The 17,934-nt window shown below is 48.0% G+C and overlaps 1 protein-coding gene across 2 annotated transcripts in view; it reads left to right on the top strand.

Annotated features, from left to right (window-relative positions):
* The window catches only part of MED27 (mediator complex subunit 27), a 145,196-nt gene that overhangs the window by 44,233 nt on the left and 83,029 nt on the right, over window positions 1–17,934 (top strand). For both annotated transcript variants that reach the window (XR_013999790.1, XM_081150633.1), the window contains exon 3: window positions 15,052–15,182. Coding sequence is in view for 1 of the 2 variants with exons in the window: in XM_081150633.1 (XP_081006759.1) it covers window positions 15,052–15,182 (131 nt within the window). In the remaining variant the exon portion in view is untranslated. The remainder of the gene's footprint in view (window positions 1–15,051; window positions 15,183–17,934) is intronic.

The following is a 17,934-nucleotide window of genomic DNA, read 5'->3' as shown; positions in this document are numbered from 1 at the left end:
ACATAGGAGGAGGGAGAGAAAATGAAACGCCGAGTTCTTGAGAAGACAAGACGGACCCCTTTCCCTCTTCTGCCGACAAGCTGGTTGCAAACCTTCCTTAGCGGAGCGCTCCTATTTTGGCACTCGGCAGTTCGCTTTTCTGGGGTGCAGAGTGGAGGGCAGGAGTACCTGGTGGGTGGGTGGCAGTGTTAAAAGCCGAACTTTCCACTCCATTAGAATTAGAGCCACTTCCCTTGTGCTGGGACAGGGGAGCCAGGCAGTGCTCTAGTGATGGGATGGAGGGGCGCTGTCTGAGACCAAGCCGGCCTCTGCCCGTGCAGACAGCCTGCTGGGAACAGGAGTGGATGGAGCCGGGCACTCGCCAGGCTGTGCCGCCTTGGACAGACGCAGTGTTTCAGACTGAATGTTTGTGTCCCCCTGATGTATATGTTGAAGCCCTACCCACAGTGTGATTGTATCAGGAGGTGGGGCCTTCGGGAGGTATTAGATGAGGCCAAGGGTGGGGTGGGTCCCTGATGGTGGGATTAGAATCCCTCCAGGAAGAGGAAGGGAGACCAGAATCTTTCTCCCCGGGGATACGTGAAGATTACGTGAGCTCACTGTGACACAGCGGCCATGTGCCAGCCAGGAGGACACGTACCCAATACCCAGAACCGACCGGGTGTGCTGCTCCTGGATGTTGCACTTCCGTTCTGCAGAGTGTGAGGAGCCGGTACTGCTGACAGAGCCCCGCTGTGGCCTTCTGTTGCGGCAGCCTGAGCCTTTTCACGTCCCTTCCCGTCCTGGGAAACCGACCTAAGCCACCAGTTAAGTGCAACCGGTCTTGAATAGCAGCGTTTCACTCGAAGTTGTTTCATTGTGATGTTGATGAGATGCCATGGGAGCTTAACTCTTGTTTATAGTACTTATCCTTTGGTAAAATGGATTTTCTTTATCTGTTTTGCTTAAAGTTGCCGAACCTACTGATGATGAGTGAGGACTCACTGGGTTGTGCCTGCGGGATCCTTGCATTTTCCATGTGGGAAAGGCAGCCCTTTAAACCCGCCTTTCCTGACCTCTGCCGCCCTTAGGAGCAGTTCACACGTAGCCTGTGTGCCGCGACCTTCAACTTCTGGAGCGCACCCCTCCCCCCAAGGGCAATGCAAAGTGCGTCTGAAAAGCAGGTTTCATACTTCATTGAACCCTCATCTCCCCCCGCGCCCCAGATTTCCGCGCTTGCTCAAGTACACAGTACCCTCTGGAAAGCGCTGCTGGCTTGTCTTCCTTCCCACCCTCCGTATTTGTCACCCTGCCTCACGGAGGCCGTTCTTATTAAATATCATAATGTGCTCATTGGAGAGGTATTTGTAAACTTAATTAGCTCTCTGACTGTTGGAGAGTTGGTGTTGGCCTCTCTGGTCATGTTTCCCACACCCTGGCCTGTGTCTGCTAAAGACTCGGTAAATAGTTGTGAGATGCCAGTTGGTGATGTATGGGCCTCCTTAACATTTCTTTGATTTATGTGCAGTACTGTGGAAAAAGGCAAAGAAAGCAAATTATGTGGCAAAAAATGTTGCCAATCTTCACTTTTTTACTCTTAGTTTTTAAAAGTACACTTATCAATCAAATCTGATGGATTTTCTTTTTCATAAAGATTGAAAATTTAACTATTTGAAGACCCTTTGATGCATGTTCTGTGTCTGCTTAATCCAGTGTAGTTTGGCACCCGAGGAGATCAGAATTCTACGAGCTCCTTAGTCTCTCCTGCATGTCCCTGTCCTGCTCTCCCCTCCACTCTTCAAAGTATATGCAGGAGACACTCAGGTTTTCCACAGGATTTGGGAAGACGGGCGCCCTGGCTGCTGGAGGCATGTTGCATCCGTGTTTGAAAGCCCAAGCCCATGTGCTGGGCCAGCAGGAGCTAACTGTGATTTGTCTGAGGTCTCCCTTGTAGCGTATTCTTGGTGGGTCCCAGGTAGAGACCAACCTCTTCAATCAATTGATGAGTCATCAAATATTTTTGAGATTGTACTGTGATTGTATTCAAATTTTAGTGGTCTCAGCGCCACCTGGGGTGCATCTTATAATGTTGGTTCTGGGCTCCTCTGTAGAAATTCTGACCCAGCAGACTTGAGTCAGGGACCCTGTAACCTGCGTTTGCAGTAGACACTCTATAGCTGATTCTGGTGCAGGTGATGTCTGGCTGTGTTTTGAAAAATGACTTGAAGGCTGTAGTGCCCTTTGATTGTACCACCCCCTGCTACTGTTAGTGACACCCTCCCCCAGCTATCTGCTGAGTAAGGTCCACAGAAGGTGTCAACAATCCACATCACCTGGCAGTACTGCAGGTTTTTATTTCGAGTGGGCAGGCCCTGTGGCTGTGGCTGTGGCTGTGCACAGCTCCTGCGATGCCCACAGGCCTCTTCTGAGTATTTTCCTATTTATTCCTTCACCCAGCAAGTACCTACTGAGCTGCAGTGCTGTGCCAGGCCCTGCTCTAGGTGGGGGCTACGGTAGTGACCAAAGTAGCCAAAGTCTGTTCTAATAGAGCCTCTTATACTGGGGTGGGGGGGGGGGGAGTATACACTAAACAAAGGAATAAATAACACAGGTGAAATACCTAGTTGAGTTTACTGCTGTGATTAAAAACACCCTGGTGAGAGAGTCTGGAGGCTCCTGGAGGCCAGGTAGCCGAGAAGGCTCTGAGAAGGTGACATGCAGGTCAAGACCTGCATGACTGGAAGTTGGGCTTTATGCAAAGATCAGGGTGGAGAGTGCTCCACAGCTAGAGAAGGGGCCCTAAGACTGAGTGAGCTGGGGTTCTAGGAACAGAAGGGGCCAGAGTGGAGGGGGTGAGCTGGGAGAGGGGCGGGATTCCAGTGAGGCGAAGGGGAGGCAGGGCCAGCTCACCTGGGTTGTCGTGCTCTGTGCCCTGTGACTGTAGACTGGCAGTGGCCATGCGATTGGTGCTGGTGCCCAAGCAAAGGCTGCCAGCAGCTACTGAGGTGCCGGGGGCATGGCGTTCTGCCCACACACCACCCTCCACTGCATGCACAGGTCCTAGGTCCCGAGCCAGAGATTTGGGGGTTTGACTGTTTTGAAGTTTAGAATACTTCGGATTATCAAAAGGTAGCATGGTTCATTTACCACATATTACATTAATTTCTCCAGCGGGATCTCGGGCAGTACCCTGTAATCAAGTATCGTGTAGCAGATTGTTAGACCAGTCACACTCAGTGAGGTACATTAAGATTTAAATAGGCTCACACCAGCTCATGCCCATGTTTGCTGCCACAGTTTTGGCACCAATGTTAATGAGAACTTCTTACATTTTTATATTGAAAAAAAATATTTATGGCTCTGTCCTGGCAGATTCTTGTCCCATCCCGTTTCTCGGGCCAGACACCAGAAGGCACTGAATGGGAAGAGGTGTGTGTGCAGATTCTTACTCTCACGGGGCAGCAGGCGGAGTCCTGGGGAGCAAGGGCACGTCCCGGGCAGCAGCGGCAGTAGATTGGAGGAGGCGGCAGCTGGCAGGGAATCAGAAGCCAAGAGCCACGAAAGGAGAACAGCTGGGAGGCGCTGGGGTTGCTCACTGACCAGCGGCGAGCCGGGTTTCTATTTCCAAGAGGCCTGTGCTGGACACATCTCCTGCTTTCTCCACTTCCCACAGAGCCGCACAGCAGCTCCGTGTGCCTGCCCGTGGCAACGTGACAGGACAAGCTGGGGAACAGGAGGCAGCAGTCCTGTCATCCTCACCTCCCCATAGGCACCATGCACATGAAGGGTGTTCCGAACCCACATTCCTACCTTACTTTGATGCTTAGTTATGTGTTCATTTACTTTAAAATACTTACTGAGAACATACTAAGTTCTGGAGGGGCCGTGGGTATGGTGGTTACAGAGCAGGGACCCTGGAGCCAGACTGTACAGATTCCAATCCTGACCCTGCCACTTACTAGCTCTGTAACCTTGGGCAGGCCATTTCCCATCTGTGCCTCAGTTTCCTCATCTGTAAAATAGGGTGGTCCTGTTGATTAATTGAATTAAATGAATTAGAGTGACACCTGCTCACAATGAGTCCTATATATACATTGGCTAATGTTATTGTTACTGTTTTTTATTGTTATGCCAAGCACTGTTCAAGACCCTGGGGATGTGGCATTGAAGACCAGGGAGCTCTCTGCACAGCTGTGGAACTTAAATTCTAGGTGACCTTGACCTTCTAAAAACAGAGGACATCTCGTGTATCTGTCCATGTCTAACACTAGGCTTTGCATCCATCAGGCCATCCCCTTCTCAGCAGATACTTACTGAGCTCCATGTAGGCCCTAGGCTAGACCTGTGAGAGCTCGGCCTCTGGCATTCTGTTGAGAGAAAGAGTAAAGGTAGATGCGCAGGAAGCATACATACTGTAATGTACATGGTCAGCCCCATAGAAGGTGGTTCAGAGAGGCTCTGGACTGGCTTGAACAGACTTCAACTTTTCTCAGCTCCCTGCATGCCTGGTCCTAAGGGGAAGGGCAACCTGTGTGGTGGTGTGGACGGACAGGGCACATTGGATGTGGTACCGGTTGCCTATTTTCCCGCCCCCGGTCCCAAAGAAGGCTGCTTCCCCCATTTGGATCTTCTGGATGAGCGTGGTTGGTGACAGCTGCTTAGACACTCCTAGCTGGCTGCCGCTGATACCCATTGTGGTTGCTTGGCTTGTTTGTCACAGCACAATTCAGGAACTTTGAGGAGGGCTGCAGAGCATCGTGGGAGTAAGTTTAATTTGCACATTGAGCATGGGCCAAGCTCTCTTTCAGTCCAGCCATCTCTGGACACTCCCCTTCCTCAGACCCATCCCCAAACAGGCCTGTTTTTCACTGGTTCACCTCCTCTAGGGTTTTTGTTTGTTTTTGTTTTTGTGAGAAGCAAGGCCTTCCAGTTATTGGCTCAATCACCCCTAAGCTCAGTTTCGTTGTTAGTGGCTCAGCAACCTCAGCCTGTTCATAGTCCTAGTTAACATTTATTCATTGTGTATTGTGTGCCAGCCACTCTGCTCAGCACTTTCCTGTACTCAGCCTTCACTGACTCCAAGAACTTGAGTGTGGTTTTGCTCAGTGAAATCCCAGATTGCTTTTAGAGTAATCAAGTAATATTGAGTAACAGTGTTATCCCCAGTGAGAGGGGAGGACTGAGGCTCTAGAACGTAGAGTGACTCACCCAAGGTCACACTGTCGTTAAGTAAGGGCCCTGTGATTTCTCTCCAAACAGGTGGCTGCCTCTCTGCATTCTTAGAGTAAGTGGAATAGAAATCACACCTCGGTCATGTCGATCAGCAGGAAATTCACTCTGATCTGTGCTTCATTTTAAACCCAAAACATACCACAGTTAGTATGTATGACGTTTGCTTTTTTTTCTTACAAAAAATGGAAATCACAGCCCCATATTTATCATAGAAAAATCCTACCATGTAAGCTGACGCCTGCTTTGCCTTTTCTCATACTTCCTGTGTAGACAATCACAGCTGGAACTTAAACCAACAATAAACTTCAGTCGTCCTGTAAAGGAGATGGGGCTCTGGGGTCCGGAGGGAAACTTGATCTTCCAGTGCTGAGCACTGTTAGCTGCGTAAGAAATACTCCTGACCAAGGTTGAGCCAGCTTCCTGGGCACAGAGGCTGTGTGTAGATAAAGGAACACTCTCCACAGCACATTAGAGGGAGTTTCCCCTGCTCCTCTGCACTGCCTTTCCTTTGGGGAGCTCAAGGCATCTCCACAGCCCTCAGGCAGAGCCCTGGGTTGTGCTGAGCCTGTCCAAGTCGCCACAGGGTCGCCACTGCTGGAACCTCCGCCTCAGTTGGACCAGAACCCAGCTGAGGAACCCAACGGTCATCCTCAACGCAGCTCCTCATTCAGAGCGGCCTCGAGGGCTCTTCTGTTTCCTTTTTTCCTTTACACGTACCAGTTTATCGTCTGACGTGTTTAGGGTGACAGTGTTTGATTAAAAGATGATAATTCTAATCGTTTTGTGAACGTTCGGTCATTGCTGGCAGGTTGGAGGCGTGCGTTTCTGGGGAGGTGGCTCCTGGTAACGAGACAGCTCTGTCCCGCGTGCGCGGGGCGCCGCTCAAGGCTTTGGCACGCATCCTGTCAGTTAATCCTACAGCTGCTCTTCTGCCTTCTCACTGTGAAAGGCCGACGGAAACTCCTTCCGCGGGCTCTGAGATCAGGAAAGGCACTTGTGAGGCTGCCTCAGGGAGTGTGCTCAGTCAACAAGAAAACAGCTTCGTCCTGGGAGGTCAGCATGTTTTCCCTGTGCGCTGCCGGAGAAACGGCTCAGCAACCGCAGCCACGTGGAGCACCCTCGGGGCTGCCCTGTCTCCAGAGTGCCAGCCTGTGTGTCCCGGGCCCCTCGCCCACCGGCAGTTCTCAGCCACCAGGCTTTCCTCCTCCTGTTCTTGAGGGAAAAGGCGGTTGTCAAAAATGACTGATAAAAAAATGTGTCCTAAAGGCTTCCTCCTGCTGCCTGACTCCTGTTCGCACAGGCCTCCTGGCAGGCAGCTGTCCCCAGCTTCCCCCCCTGAGTCTCCGTGTGTCTGACGTCACGGTTCCGCATCTTTCAAAGTCAGGGACCTGTGGCCCGTTTCCCCTTCTCCTTCCGCCAAGTGTCCTCTGCATGCACCGCCTTTCCGCCTTCCCACTCCGCGGGTGGGTGGAGTGCGGCCAGGCAGCAGTCGGGTGCCTCCCAGGTGACATGGGAGTAAGGGGGGGCTGCGTCGGAGGTAAGTGGTGCTCAAAGCAGAAGTCGTCATTTGGTGACATGGCAGAAAGACTTAAACTCTCCACCTAGATCTAAACTGATGCGAGGGCACCAGGAACCCCTTTTACTCCTCGTGAAAGAGGCTGCTGGTAACCTAACTGTAGTTTTGTTTGTCAGATTGGTGATTTTTCAAGAATCCTATTTTCTGGTGTCTTGACTGAAACCTTTCCAGTGATAACTGGGCAGATGATGAATGCTTACCATTCAGGTCTAGGTTTGAGTATGGAAGCATCCAGTTTCAGTTTACTCAGCTCTCAGTTGAAAAACCTGCTTTCTTTTTGGGGGGGGGGGAAGAACCATCCAGGGACATACTTGTTGCTCAGGAGTGTTCAGTTCTTCCCGTGCCTCCCATGTGAGTGGGCAGAGTAACAAGCTAAATAAAGTTTGTCATTTTATTGTATGTCAGTAAACATTTGGGAGGCCTGTAGCGGTGCACTGGGTTTCAGCTAATACGGCATCGGGTGTTTCAGAGAGCACCCCCCCGAATGGCCTTTAAATTAGAGACTTTGGGTAACTAGTGAAATGTTTGCATTTTATAAGTGTATTTAAATTTTACTGCTGTTGATTTTTATACCAGGAAGTCAAGTTCAGACTGCCTTTTCATGGAGAAATATTTATAACATGATAGAATTTTAATGTTACAAGGGGCCTTAGACATAATTCTAGCCTTACTTTTTAGACTGTTGATCCAGGCCTTAATATGCATTTAAAAACTAATATTCAGCAAGTACAGCACAGGGAAGGTAGTCAGTAATATTGTCATAACTATGTGTGGTGCAGGTGGGGCCTGGAAATAGTGGGGGGTGCTTTGAAATTGTAGGATTGTCTAACCACTGTGCTGTACACCCGAAACTAATACAGAGTAATATTGAATGTAAAAAAATGTATATACTTCTGATAAAAAAACAGCTAGAAAGGGCCTTTCTGGTGGAAGTGTAAAGATGACTGCAGGACGTATTACTCTTCAAGACCTTCCTCTCCTGTCCGGGGGGGAACAGAACCGTCAAGTACGCGTTCTGGTTTCGTTGGGTATCGAGCACAGTGTGCAAATGGATGTTATTCTGGGTGGTTCAGCTCCGTTGGAGACAGGGACAAGGTGGCCCTGGGACATGGACTTCTTCCTCCAGTAGGAGCCTACGCGAGCAGGATTGCACCTTGTTGCCCCTCTCCCGAGGCCCCGGTCTCACTGGCTGTCACCACTCTTTTATAATCCGGTAGGGTGCTCTCTGGTGCCCTGGCAGATTTTTGCCCCCATCCTATTTCTGTTTCCTGCCTGCACCTTCTTGAGTGGCCAGGTGACCCTCCAGCATGGCCTTTCTCTATGACCCTGTGCCTTGCTCTCTAGGACCAGGTGGGGCACATAGTTGAGAGCCTGGTGGGAAACTTGAGGTGCTTCCCTGGAGACAGGGATACAGTCTCATGCACCCCTCTGTCTGTTCTTCCAGAGTTTGCGGCTCGTCTTCCCTTTTGCTCTCTTTTGTCTTCCTTCTCTCGTTACAGATGGTCCATATTTAGCCACGTGCACAGTTGGCTCTGTTAGTGAGTCTGTTCGGAGGTGGGAGTGACATCTCTCCCAACTTATTGGCATCTCTGAAGCCTGGTGACACGGTGCAGCTGTGGTGTAAACGGGGCCAGTTGTGAGACAGGCTATTAATAAAGGTGTGAGTTCTGGGGTGTTCCAGGGGACCCGTCCTCAACGACCCCACACAGCACAGAGACTTAGGAAAGGAAAACACAGCTATCCGTCCTCTCTGTTTACTTCTTTGATGGCTGTGAAGTTCGGGCATTTGAGGATTTGTACGTAGGAAGAAAGAAACAAATGGCATTTAGCATGTCACTGATGCTCCGGCTGAGCAGGAGGCTCGGCCCAGATTTGCTGTCCTGCTTTCTTAGTAATTGAAAAGCCTGAAATCAGCTTCCCAGAAGAGAACAAATAGGCATCTAAATTGGAGGCTTCCTTCTTATGGCTTATTGATGGTGTTGTGACTAAATAAAAAGATCTTTCCCCATAAAAGCTCAAACTTAAGGTTGTTTTTCTTTTTTTTTTTTAAAAAAAGTTGGCTATTTGGAAGAAGTCTTAGGAGATAAAAGGGGGAAAGAAGTAATATTTAGATAAAAATCCAAGCAAACCAATTAAATGGCTGGTGTTTTTCTGTGGCTGTTTTCTTGGGTGCCCGTAACACCAAGGCAGGCCTCCTGTTTCTCTCCTAGAGTTACGTTCAAAAGAAGCAGAGCTTTAGCATCGTGCGTGGTTCTTCTCATTAGCTGCAAACAAAACACATTTCAGTAATGAGGGCAGAGGTCTCTGCAGCTCAAAGCGGGGATGAAGTGTTCCTGGGTGGCTCAAACCTCGATTCTAGTTGGAAGTTTAATGACTTGGGGGAAACAGGACTGGATAAGAATCTCAGATTGGCCCTCCGCCCCCACTGTGCTCACACCCTGGCTGTGTGGGGTGTGTCCTCAGGTAGGGGCTGTGGGCTGTGCGCTGAGGGGAAGTGACACTGCATGGACGGGTCCTTTCTTGTTGCTGTCGTGAGATGGTACACAGCTTTTCAAAGAGAACCCCTGCGAGAAAACAGATTGTGCATGTGATTCTCAGGACAGTGAGAGGATGTATAAAGACCTATTACAGTAGCATGATGGGCCCGTCTTACAACAGTGCCAGAGCCGTGGGGCAGGTAAAATGTGCTACCGCTGAGTCTAGAATTTAGATTTCCTGACAACATTGACATTTCTATGATTTCTTTTCTCTAAGGTTTTTTTGTGTGTATGTTGTTTTTTTACCCTGAATGATATTTTAAAACCTTAAAATGGTAATATACGGAACTTCTCCAAACTCCCTACTCTAGACATGACTGGAGTCAGGAAGGAAGAGCAGGCGACATCTCAGTACCTAAAAGAGGTCAGAGTGAAGGGAGCAGACAGGAGCCAGCAAGTGCTGTGATGCTAACATCATGGCTCCATTGGCACCGTCTGGGTCCTTGTGCAGGAGGAACCACTGTGTCTCGTTGCTGGAGCAGGGACGACAAATGCCAGCCAGGCCTCCAGGTAGAAAGGTGCAGCTCATTCCCCCACAGGTAACTGCCAAGTGGCCACCTTCCATTTAAGACATGTGTGGCCTCGGGTCAGTCACCTCTCTCAGGCTGTCGTGGGTTTCTCTAAGGCATTAAACATTAGAATTCTGTCATTTGCAGTAATCCACGTGCAGCCCCTCTGGACGCCTTTTCTTGAACTCAGGTCTACAGAGGGGTTCAGACATACCTCCTTTGGGGCGGTGGGAATGAGAGGAGAAAGGGTTCCGTCGTGGCTCTGTAATGACAGAGCACCTGCACGGCAGTGTGTGTGCTTCCTCGGGAGGCCAGCCTGGGGAGAACTGTCTCACGGAGCCTTTCGTTCCCTAGACTGGCTGCAGTGACAGGTCAGGCCAGGCCACCGCAGTCGTGCTAACCTGCCAGTCCACTCACGAGCTGGCAGGTTCGTTCGCGTCACCTGTGTGCACTGCGTTGTCCTGGACGTGGTAGGGAACAGAGTTAATCCGTAGCAAGGCCTTTGCCCACAGCTCTCCCTAGGCGGCTGCCTTCGCAGTCAGACCAAGAAACAACACAGGCCGCCTTTCCCAGGTGCCAGGTGCCAGGTGCCGCCACAGGCAGGGGCTCTGTGCCTGGGGAAGGGAAACTGGCTGGGGGCCTGGCCTCGTCCTCTCTTCTCTCCATGGGCCCTCTGGCCTAAGCCAGCCAGGACTTGTTACGACTTAGTTAAATCTCATTCTTTGGTCAGAGGGTTTAGATACTAGAAGTGTCCATGTGTCTTGTTAGTGTTCCCTAGAAGCTTACATGTCATTATAGGTAAAGTGACTTAAAAATGAAGTGAACTGTGCCTTCAGGGTAAGAGGAGGAGGGTAAGAGGACCCCCTTCCCCCCAAGTAGCTTTTGGTGGATGCTGGAGAAGGAAGTAGTGGTCTTTGTAGTGGCAGGAATCAGGCCTGCTTGATCTGGCCTGTACGTTTTGAGGTTTTTGAATGTCAGGTTTTCTTAAAGTGGGATTCAGGCCATATGGTGAGGGCCAGGTGACGCTGCATAAGAGCCTCTGTGCCCTGGGCCCCAGAGAGGTTCCGCGCACACTGTGGCTTTATGTCCGGGGCCTGACTGAACGCCACTGCTTCACCAGCGCCTTGGTGGCATCACGAGTGCAGTGGAGCGATCCCTGTGATGGATTTCCTTCTGCTTTCTTCTCAGACTCTGTCCACTGCAGAGTATGTCCTCTGTCAGTCTTGGAGCAGGTAGAAGCCTTCAGAACAACGTGGGAGACTTGAAGCAAGTAGAGAACTGAGGAGGGGAGGGGTGGTTGCTCACCTTATTTTCTGAACCCAAAATTTCAGTCTGAAACTGCATTTGAATCCTGCTTTTTATAATTTCCTTTCACATAATTTCCTTCCAGTGTATGGTATTTGTAATTCGAATCATATTAAAGCTGATTGAATTTGGGCCTTAATAGTTTGGACTTCTTTAAAAACAGATTCTGTAAAGACCTAGGTTACCCAGGGGTGTAAGGTTTGTTAACTTACTGTGTGAAATTGTAGGGACATTACCTCCCTACTCTAGGGTGAAACCACACTCCCATGTGACTCCCTTAAAAATTGCAAGGAGTCAGACTTCAGAGCAGGGGGATAGAGGGAGAGGATTCGCAAGTGCTCTGTAGGGGGACGGGAGGCGTAAGGTCACGCAACTCTTAGTAGCAGAGCCCAGCAGCAGTCTCCAGTGTCATCTCCCTACACAGGCTCCTAGTCTGGCCGTTAGAGTCTACTAGGCACCTACCTGGCAGCACTTGGCACGTTTGCATGTTAAATGATACTAAAACAGCCTTCATTTAAAACTATTCGGCAAATCAAGGTTTTCCTAATTCTAAATGGTGTTTTCCCCAGGTCTTTATGAGTTGTTGAAATTTTCCCATGTACAGAGGTAACTAGCAGACATAATGGATTAGAAAGGGCTTTAGGCTGAGAACTGAGAGAAAAATCCTAGGTCAGTCATAGGAAATACAGGGTGGACATTAATAGACAGCAGAGTTGGAACTGAGAGAAATGTTCTCAAAATCCAGAAAACACTGAAATCACTGTTATTACCGAGTGATAACTTACCACTTAGTAAAGACCCCCTGACCCCGGCCGCATTAAACACTCTCCTCCCAGCTGTAAGATGTGGGGGTTAAGAGAACAGGTCACTTCACGTTTCCCCTTTTCATGTTGTTCTTGCTGGTTAGCGGAGAGTGGATCTTGGATAGAAACATCGCATTAGAACTTTAATAAGTTGCTTTTTGAAACAGTTGTTTCCATGCTACAGATATTTGGAGCAAAGTATGTTTATTGAAATACATTTTTATAGAAATATTACAGAACCTGTAATTGAAAACTCACGGCAGTATTTTGGAGAGTGGTGTGTTCTTAATGTTTATTTGTGGGTTAGCTCCGAGCTTCCTGCTGCTGTTTTAGATCCATTGGCTGAGTGAACGTGTTCAGGAGTCTTTTCAGACCTAAACTGTTTTGTAGAATGGAGTATTTGGTGCTTAAATAATGTATAAATCCAGTTGGACAGGAGCTGCCTGTCAGTTTTATTAACTTTGACCTTTTCTCCCATTATAAAGATGGTTCGGTAAATATTTAATGGGCCCCTTATAGATCCTGACAGCCGGAGCCGTGTTCCTGGAAACTGGGATAAGTACACATGATTAACAAATGCCGCTTAATCACCGCAAGTCAGCTTTCAGGGCAGGTTTTGTTTTTGGGGAGAAGAGTTCTTCCACCCACGTGTGCCCTTCGGGATGCAGGGTCCATGGAGGCTGCCTGAGATGGCTGAGGCTTCGAAGGAACCCTTTCAAAGGCAGCAGCAGCCCGCGTGCATCTCTGCTGCTTTGCTTTGCTTTGCTTTTGTTTGTTTGTTTGTTTGTTTGTGCAAATGATCGAAATGATGCCAGGTGGGCAAAACTGCCCTGCCCCTCTGCCTAGTTAGCAGGCCCTTCCACTCGAGGAGTCAGCAGGGCTGGAATGGCTGAGCTTGCATGGACCCCAACAAGACAGAGCAGAGAGCCAGAGGGAGCTGCCGCCTTGAGTGGGGGACCCCTGCCAAGTTGTCTTTCCCTTTAATTCCATAAAGCCCCGTGCATATTGCACTCATTGCACATTCTGGTGGGGACGATCGAAACCAAGTAGCTGACATTTTGAAACATTGTCTTTCAAACTTGTACTGTCCCTCGCTTCCATTGATCCCCATTTAAGAACCCTGTAGGAGAAAAACAAACCTGAGCAGAATTCATTGGTCTAAGATGAGTTGTTAAAACCAAATTATGCCTCCCTTTTCCACCATGAGAGGAGCTCCATTTCCATTATGAACGTGATAGATCTTTGTCTTGTATTGTGCAGCCATAAGGCTCCCGCAGCAAATCGACCACGTAAATCAAGAGGCTGTTAAAAAGCAATATGGATGCTCCAAACAGACATTTCAGTCTTACTGGGTGACTGGAGATCTTCATTTTTATAGCCACTTGCAAGAAGCAGATCATTTCATTTGGTTTTGTTTTCCTTCATTCTCTATTTGTGTGCAGCCCGATGGCTTAGGTGAGGCCATTTATTTTTCAGAACGTTATTACCCTTTGCATCCAGGGCCCAGCCCCTTTTAAACGGTGGTCACCAGTTTCATTACCATGAGCTGGGGTGTAGCTGACTCTGCAAAGGAAATCTATCCTTCGAAGAGCATTTTGAAAAGAAATTGATTCAGAGCTTCAGAATGAATTACTGTTTGTTGTTCAGTTAGTTCTAAGTAAGCGTCTGAAAGACCTTGCTTAACTTGAGGGAGGGGGAAGAACCGTACCGGATGTCGTGAGGGGTCTCCTCCACATTCTTAGCTTGTCATTTTCACACTTGGAGGTTTTATTTACATCTGCTTGAATTCAGATACCTTTCAAGGATCATTCTGTTATCGACAGCTTGATGACAACTCTTATGATCTGAAGTACAAAAGTGTGGGATTAAAAAGGGAAACTAGGAGCCTCTATCACATGTCAAGTTGGATATAAGCTCCATTTGTCAACGAGTGAGAATTTGTTGTATTTAAATCAAAAGACCCTGGTTGTAGGAGTTGGGGTGAGGGGGATTGTCTGCACTGGGGCACAGGGGAAGTTTCTGCAGCGATGGGAAATTTCTATAGCTTGTTTTGGCTGGCAGTTTTACAGAGGTACACATTATCAGAACTCATTGCCCTGGTAGGCTTGGCTCACTGGGTAGAGCACCAGCCCTTGGACTGAAGGGTCCTGGGTTCGATTCCGGCCAAGGGCACGTACCTCAGTTGCAGGCTCCGGCCCAGTTGGGGAGCGTGCAGGAGGCAGCCAATCGATGTGTCTCTCACGACAGTGTTTCTCTCTCTGTCTCTCCCTCCCTCCAATGGAAAAAAGATCTTCCCTGAGGATTTAAAAAAAAAAAAGTGTGCTGCTTCCTTACCCCTACCTTATCCATTTATGTGTAAAAGGAGTGAAAATACTTCATCCCTGGTCTTCATGGAGTCTGTATCCATTTGTATCCATTGTCCTAAGCTGTCCTGCCGAGCTTATGGTTGACACTTGTGTCTTAACCACTGAAAGCAGAGGCCCCGAGCTTCTCACCCCTGAGCCCGCCTGTGTTTGAATCTGTTTGTAAGCAGCCTTGTGCCCCCTGGTTTATTGCAGTGGTCTCCGAGCACATGGTTTTTATTATAAGCAGGACATGACAGTAGCAGGAGTTCCCAGAACTAACTTATCTCTAAGAACTAGTGGATCTTTTTATAAAAAATGACACTGGCTTTGAAACTATTTACATAAAGCATATATATGAATGGTAGTAAAATATAAAGTAAAAATTATTCTAATTCTACTACTTAGAGATGCACTATTAACATTTTAGAGAGCATCTTTTTAAGTGTCTCTCTGCTCACAATGTAACCTGTTTTTACAATTCACCGAAATGGTGTGAACTCCTCTTTATGTTCTAGCCGCCTCCCAGCCCTTGTTGCCATTTGGATCCTGTCAGGCTCCCCACCGTGTGACCCTGTGCTGAGCAGCCTCATTCATGTTCTCGTCTGTTTTTCTCTCTCCTTCTGATACATCCCTTGAAGCAAAATATTAGCAGCTGTGTTAGAAATGATTTAAAATACCTGAAGGGGTAAGGCCTGTGGGGTCCTGGCCCCGTGCGGCTCTGCCCGGCCCGCACCTTACCTGTCTCCCTGTCCGGCGTCTCTGCAGTTGCAGTACCACGCGGGCCTGGCGTCCGGCCTGTTGAACCAGCAGTCGCTGAAGCGCTCCGCCAACCAGATGGGAGTCTCCGCCAAGCGCAGGCCCAAGGCGCAGCCCACCACCCTCGTCCTGCCTCCGCAGTGAGTAGGCCCGAGCAGGCCCGCCGTCCGCGGCCAGCTCTTCTCTGTGCTGCTTTTTGGCTAATTGAACGTTTTTTTTGCGAGATTGTGTGTTTTTTCCTTTTCTTTTAAAAAAGTATCTGTTAGAAGGGAAACCTAGCATGTGGGTAACATGTTTTGTATAGATCTTAAGTGAAGAGTTGTAATACAGTTCAGAGTGTATGCGTTTTGTGACTTTTCCACCTAGGATTTTAAGACCCCTCACAGCTCTCCGTGTCCTGGTCGCGTTCCCGCGGCAGGCAGAGGGAACGTTCAGTTGTCCTTAATCCACCAACTGGAGAACCGGGAGCTGGCATCAGACTTGGAGCTGGGCTCGCCTGTTTCCTTTCTAAATAGGAATACATGTGCCCTTCTTTTTCTCAGCAGGAGAGATGACTGTGAGGTTCATGAAGTATACAGCTGGGTACTTTTTTACACATGTTCACCTCCGTGTAGCTCTCCCCAGATCAAGCCATGTGGCCGCCAGGGCCTGGATCGCACAGGGTCCTTCCTCATGATCCCAGTCTACACACGTGCCACCCCCCTCCCCAAGTTTAACACTGTTCCCATTCGTTCTTGAACTTCGTATTCATGGATTGTACAATAGGAAATACTTTGCATCAGCTTTTTCCCCCCTCATCATCTGTTAGATTCATCTAGGTTGTTTATTCTTTTTTGTAGCCGTGTAATATTCCTTTTAAAATGCCACAGTCAGTTCATTCATTTTCCTGTTGGGTGGCTTTGCCACAGGAGCCCCCGGAGATGAGAACCAGGGCTCACTCAGTGATGTGGAGTCAGAAATGTGAACACAGCAGTCTTTGCTCATGGCTTTTCTGTCAGCGTGCACTCCCCCAAGAGGGGCAGGCCTCCCCACAGGCTTGATGTGGACTCAAAACACACGCCCTCGCCCATCGTGCCCCTCAGTTATTTCAGTTACATCCTCAGGTACAAACTACATTTTGAAATTTCCAGTCCAGAGAAGTGTATGCAGACGAAACTCACATATTTTGCCTTCACTTATTTTCTGTTTGATTAGCAAATATTTATTGTACCTACTATCTGCCAGGCACTGTCCTAGGCCCTGGGGATAAAGTCATGAGCAAGACGGACGTGTTCCCATCTTCCCAAAGCATTTTGTTTACTGGTAGAAAAAGACCAAACAAAAGCACCCCTAAACAAATGAATACATACAACAATATAGTAATTTCTGGTTATGATTGGTGCTTAGGAAGGGAAGACGAGGGTGGTGGGGATGACTGGGGGAAACTTTTTAAACCCAGATGGTCAGAAACGGCCTCTCCGAGGAGGTGACATGGTGGAAACTTGGAGAGTAAGGAAAAGAAAGGCCAGTGAGAAGCTGGGGGTGTTTCAGGGGATGGCTGGAGACCTCTTCTCCCCGGTGGACACTCTTAGACCACTGTCTCTATGACTTTCAGGTTTTCTTCACGATTCACATTTGCTCCCAGAATAGAATGAACATAACCAAACAGCCTCCACCAAGCTATTTTTTGTCTGCTGCAGGCACAGGTGCCTTGTTTTTCAGACTAAGGGACTGGTTCTTTGAGTGATGCAAGGCAGAGTGTTCACCGTCGGGCAGAAAACTTCCTAAGGAACATGACTCGGTCTGTTTTCTCATATGTTGATGTGGTGATTCTGTAAACCTCAACTCCCAGCTCTCAGAAGTCTAATGGGCCTTGTAACTTGTCATTTTCTCTGCATGGATTGTCTCTGAGGCAGGACATTGGCGAGAAGTGAAAGACTTTCTAATGGTCCCGTAAGACTGGAGCCAAAAAGTGTGTGTTGCTAACACTCTCCTGACAAAAGTCCGTGCTTGGTCCATCTGTTCGCCATTTGTTAATTTGCATTGGCTTGAAATCTGTTTACAGGTGACATGCTATTATGAGGACACTTAGATGCTATTTTAAGCACCAAGGCAATCAACAGACTGTTCTCATGCCAGAAAAAAAGGAGGTGTTCACAACTGTCATTATAAATTTATAACAAATCACTCAAAATACTTAGTTTCAAAGGGAATAGTGGTTACTGTGTCTTAAGAATACAATGTTGAAATGATTTTCGATACTTAGTAGCCTATTTCCTGTGAAAATTGACTGTCGCCTTTTCACAGCATTGAGCTTTCTGGGCTCTCATTATCCTGGAATCCCTTTATAGAGCTACTGTCCGGTAGGTAGGATCTATACCTCAAGGTCATTTAGTGCACTTTTATTGAGCATCTACTATGTGCCACTTCATGTGTTAGATATCAGGGCAGAAACACCAATAAGACATAGCTGCTGGCTTAATTGTATTATAACATTTTTAAAATTAAAAACAGGATACTACTAATACATACATTGTCATAGGTTTTGGGAAAAAGGAAGAGAACAAAAAAGAAAAAACAATAATACTTTCACCTTGAGAAAGCTGTTGTTAAGGTTTTGATGGATACTGTTCTAGACTTTTTTACAAAAAAAACCTCCAAAAAGGATTATATTGTTCTGTGTCACATCTCAATACTTATTGAATGTAGTTGTTAGATTTTAAGGTAGTATAGATTAAATTTGTACATTAATCACCATTTATGAATATTATGGTTGTATTCTGTAGAACACTAACTACAAACTTTTTATTATGAGCATGGCATAACTATAAAATATTCTTGTCATTAAGAAAATCCCTTGCACTCTCATATAAAACAACACCTGAATCCTTCATGGTTGCCACACTAGTCATC

Source organism: Miniopterus schreibersii, assembly GCF_964146895.1.
Source record: "Miniopterus schreibersii genome assembly, chromosome: 11".
NCBI classification, from domain to species: Eukaryota; Metazoa; Chordata; class Mammalia; order Chiroptera; family Miniopteridae; genus Miniopterus; species Miniopterus schreibersii.
The sequence above is the reverse complement of the archived record's forward strand: the minus strand, read 5'-3'. Positions and strand labels throughout refer to the sequence as shown.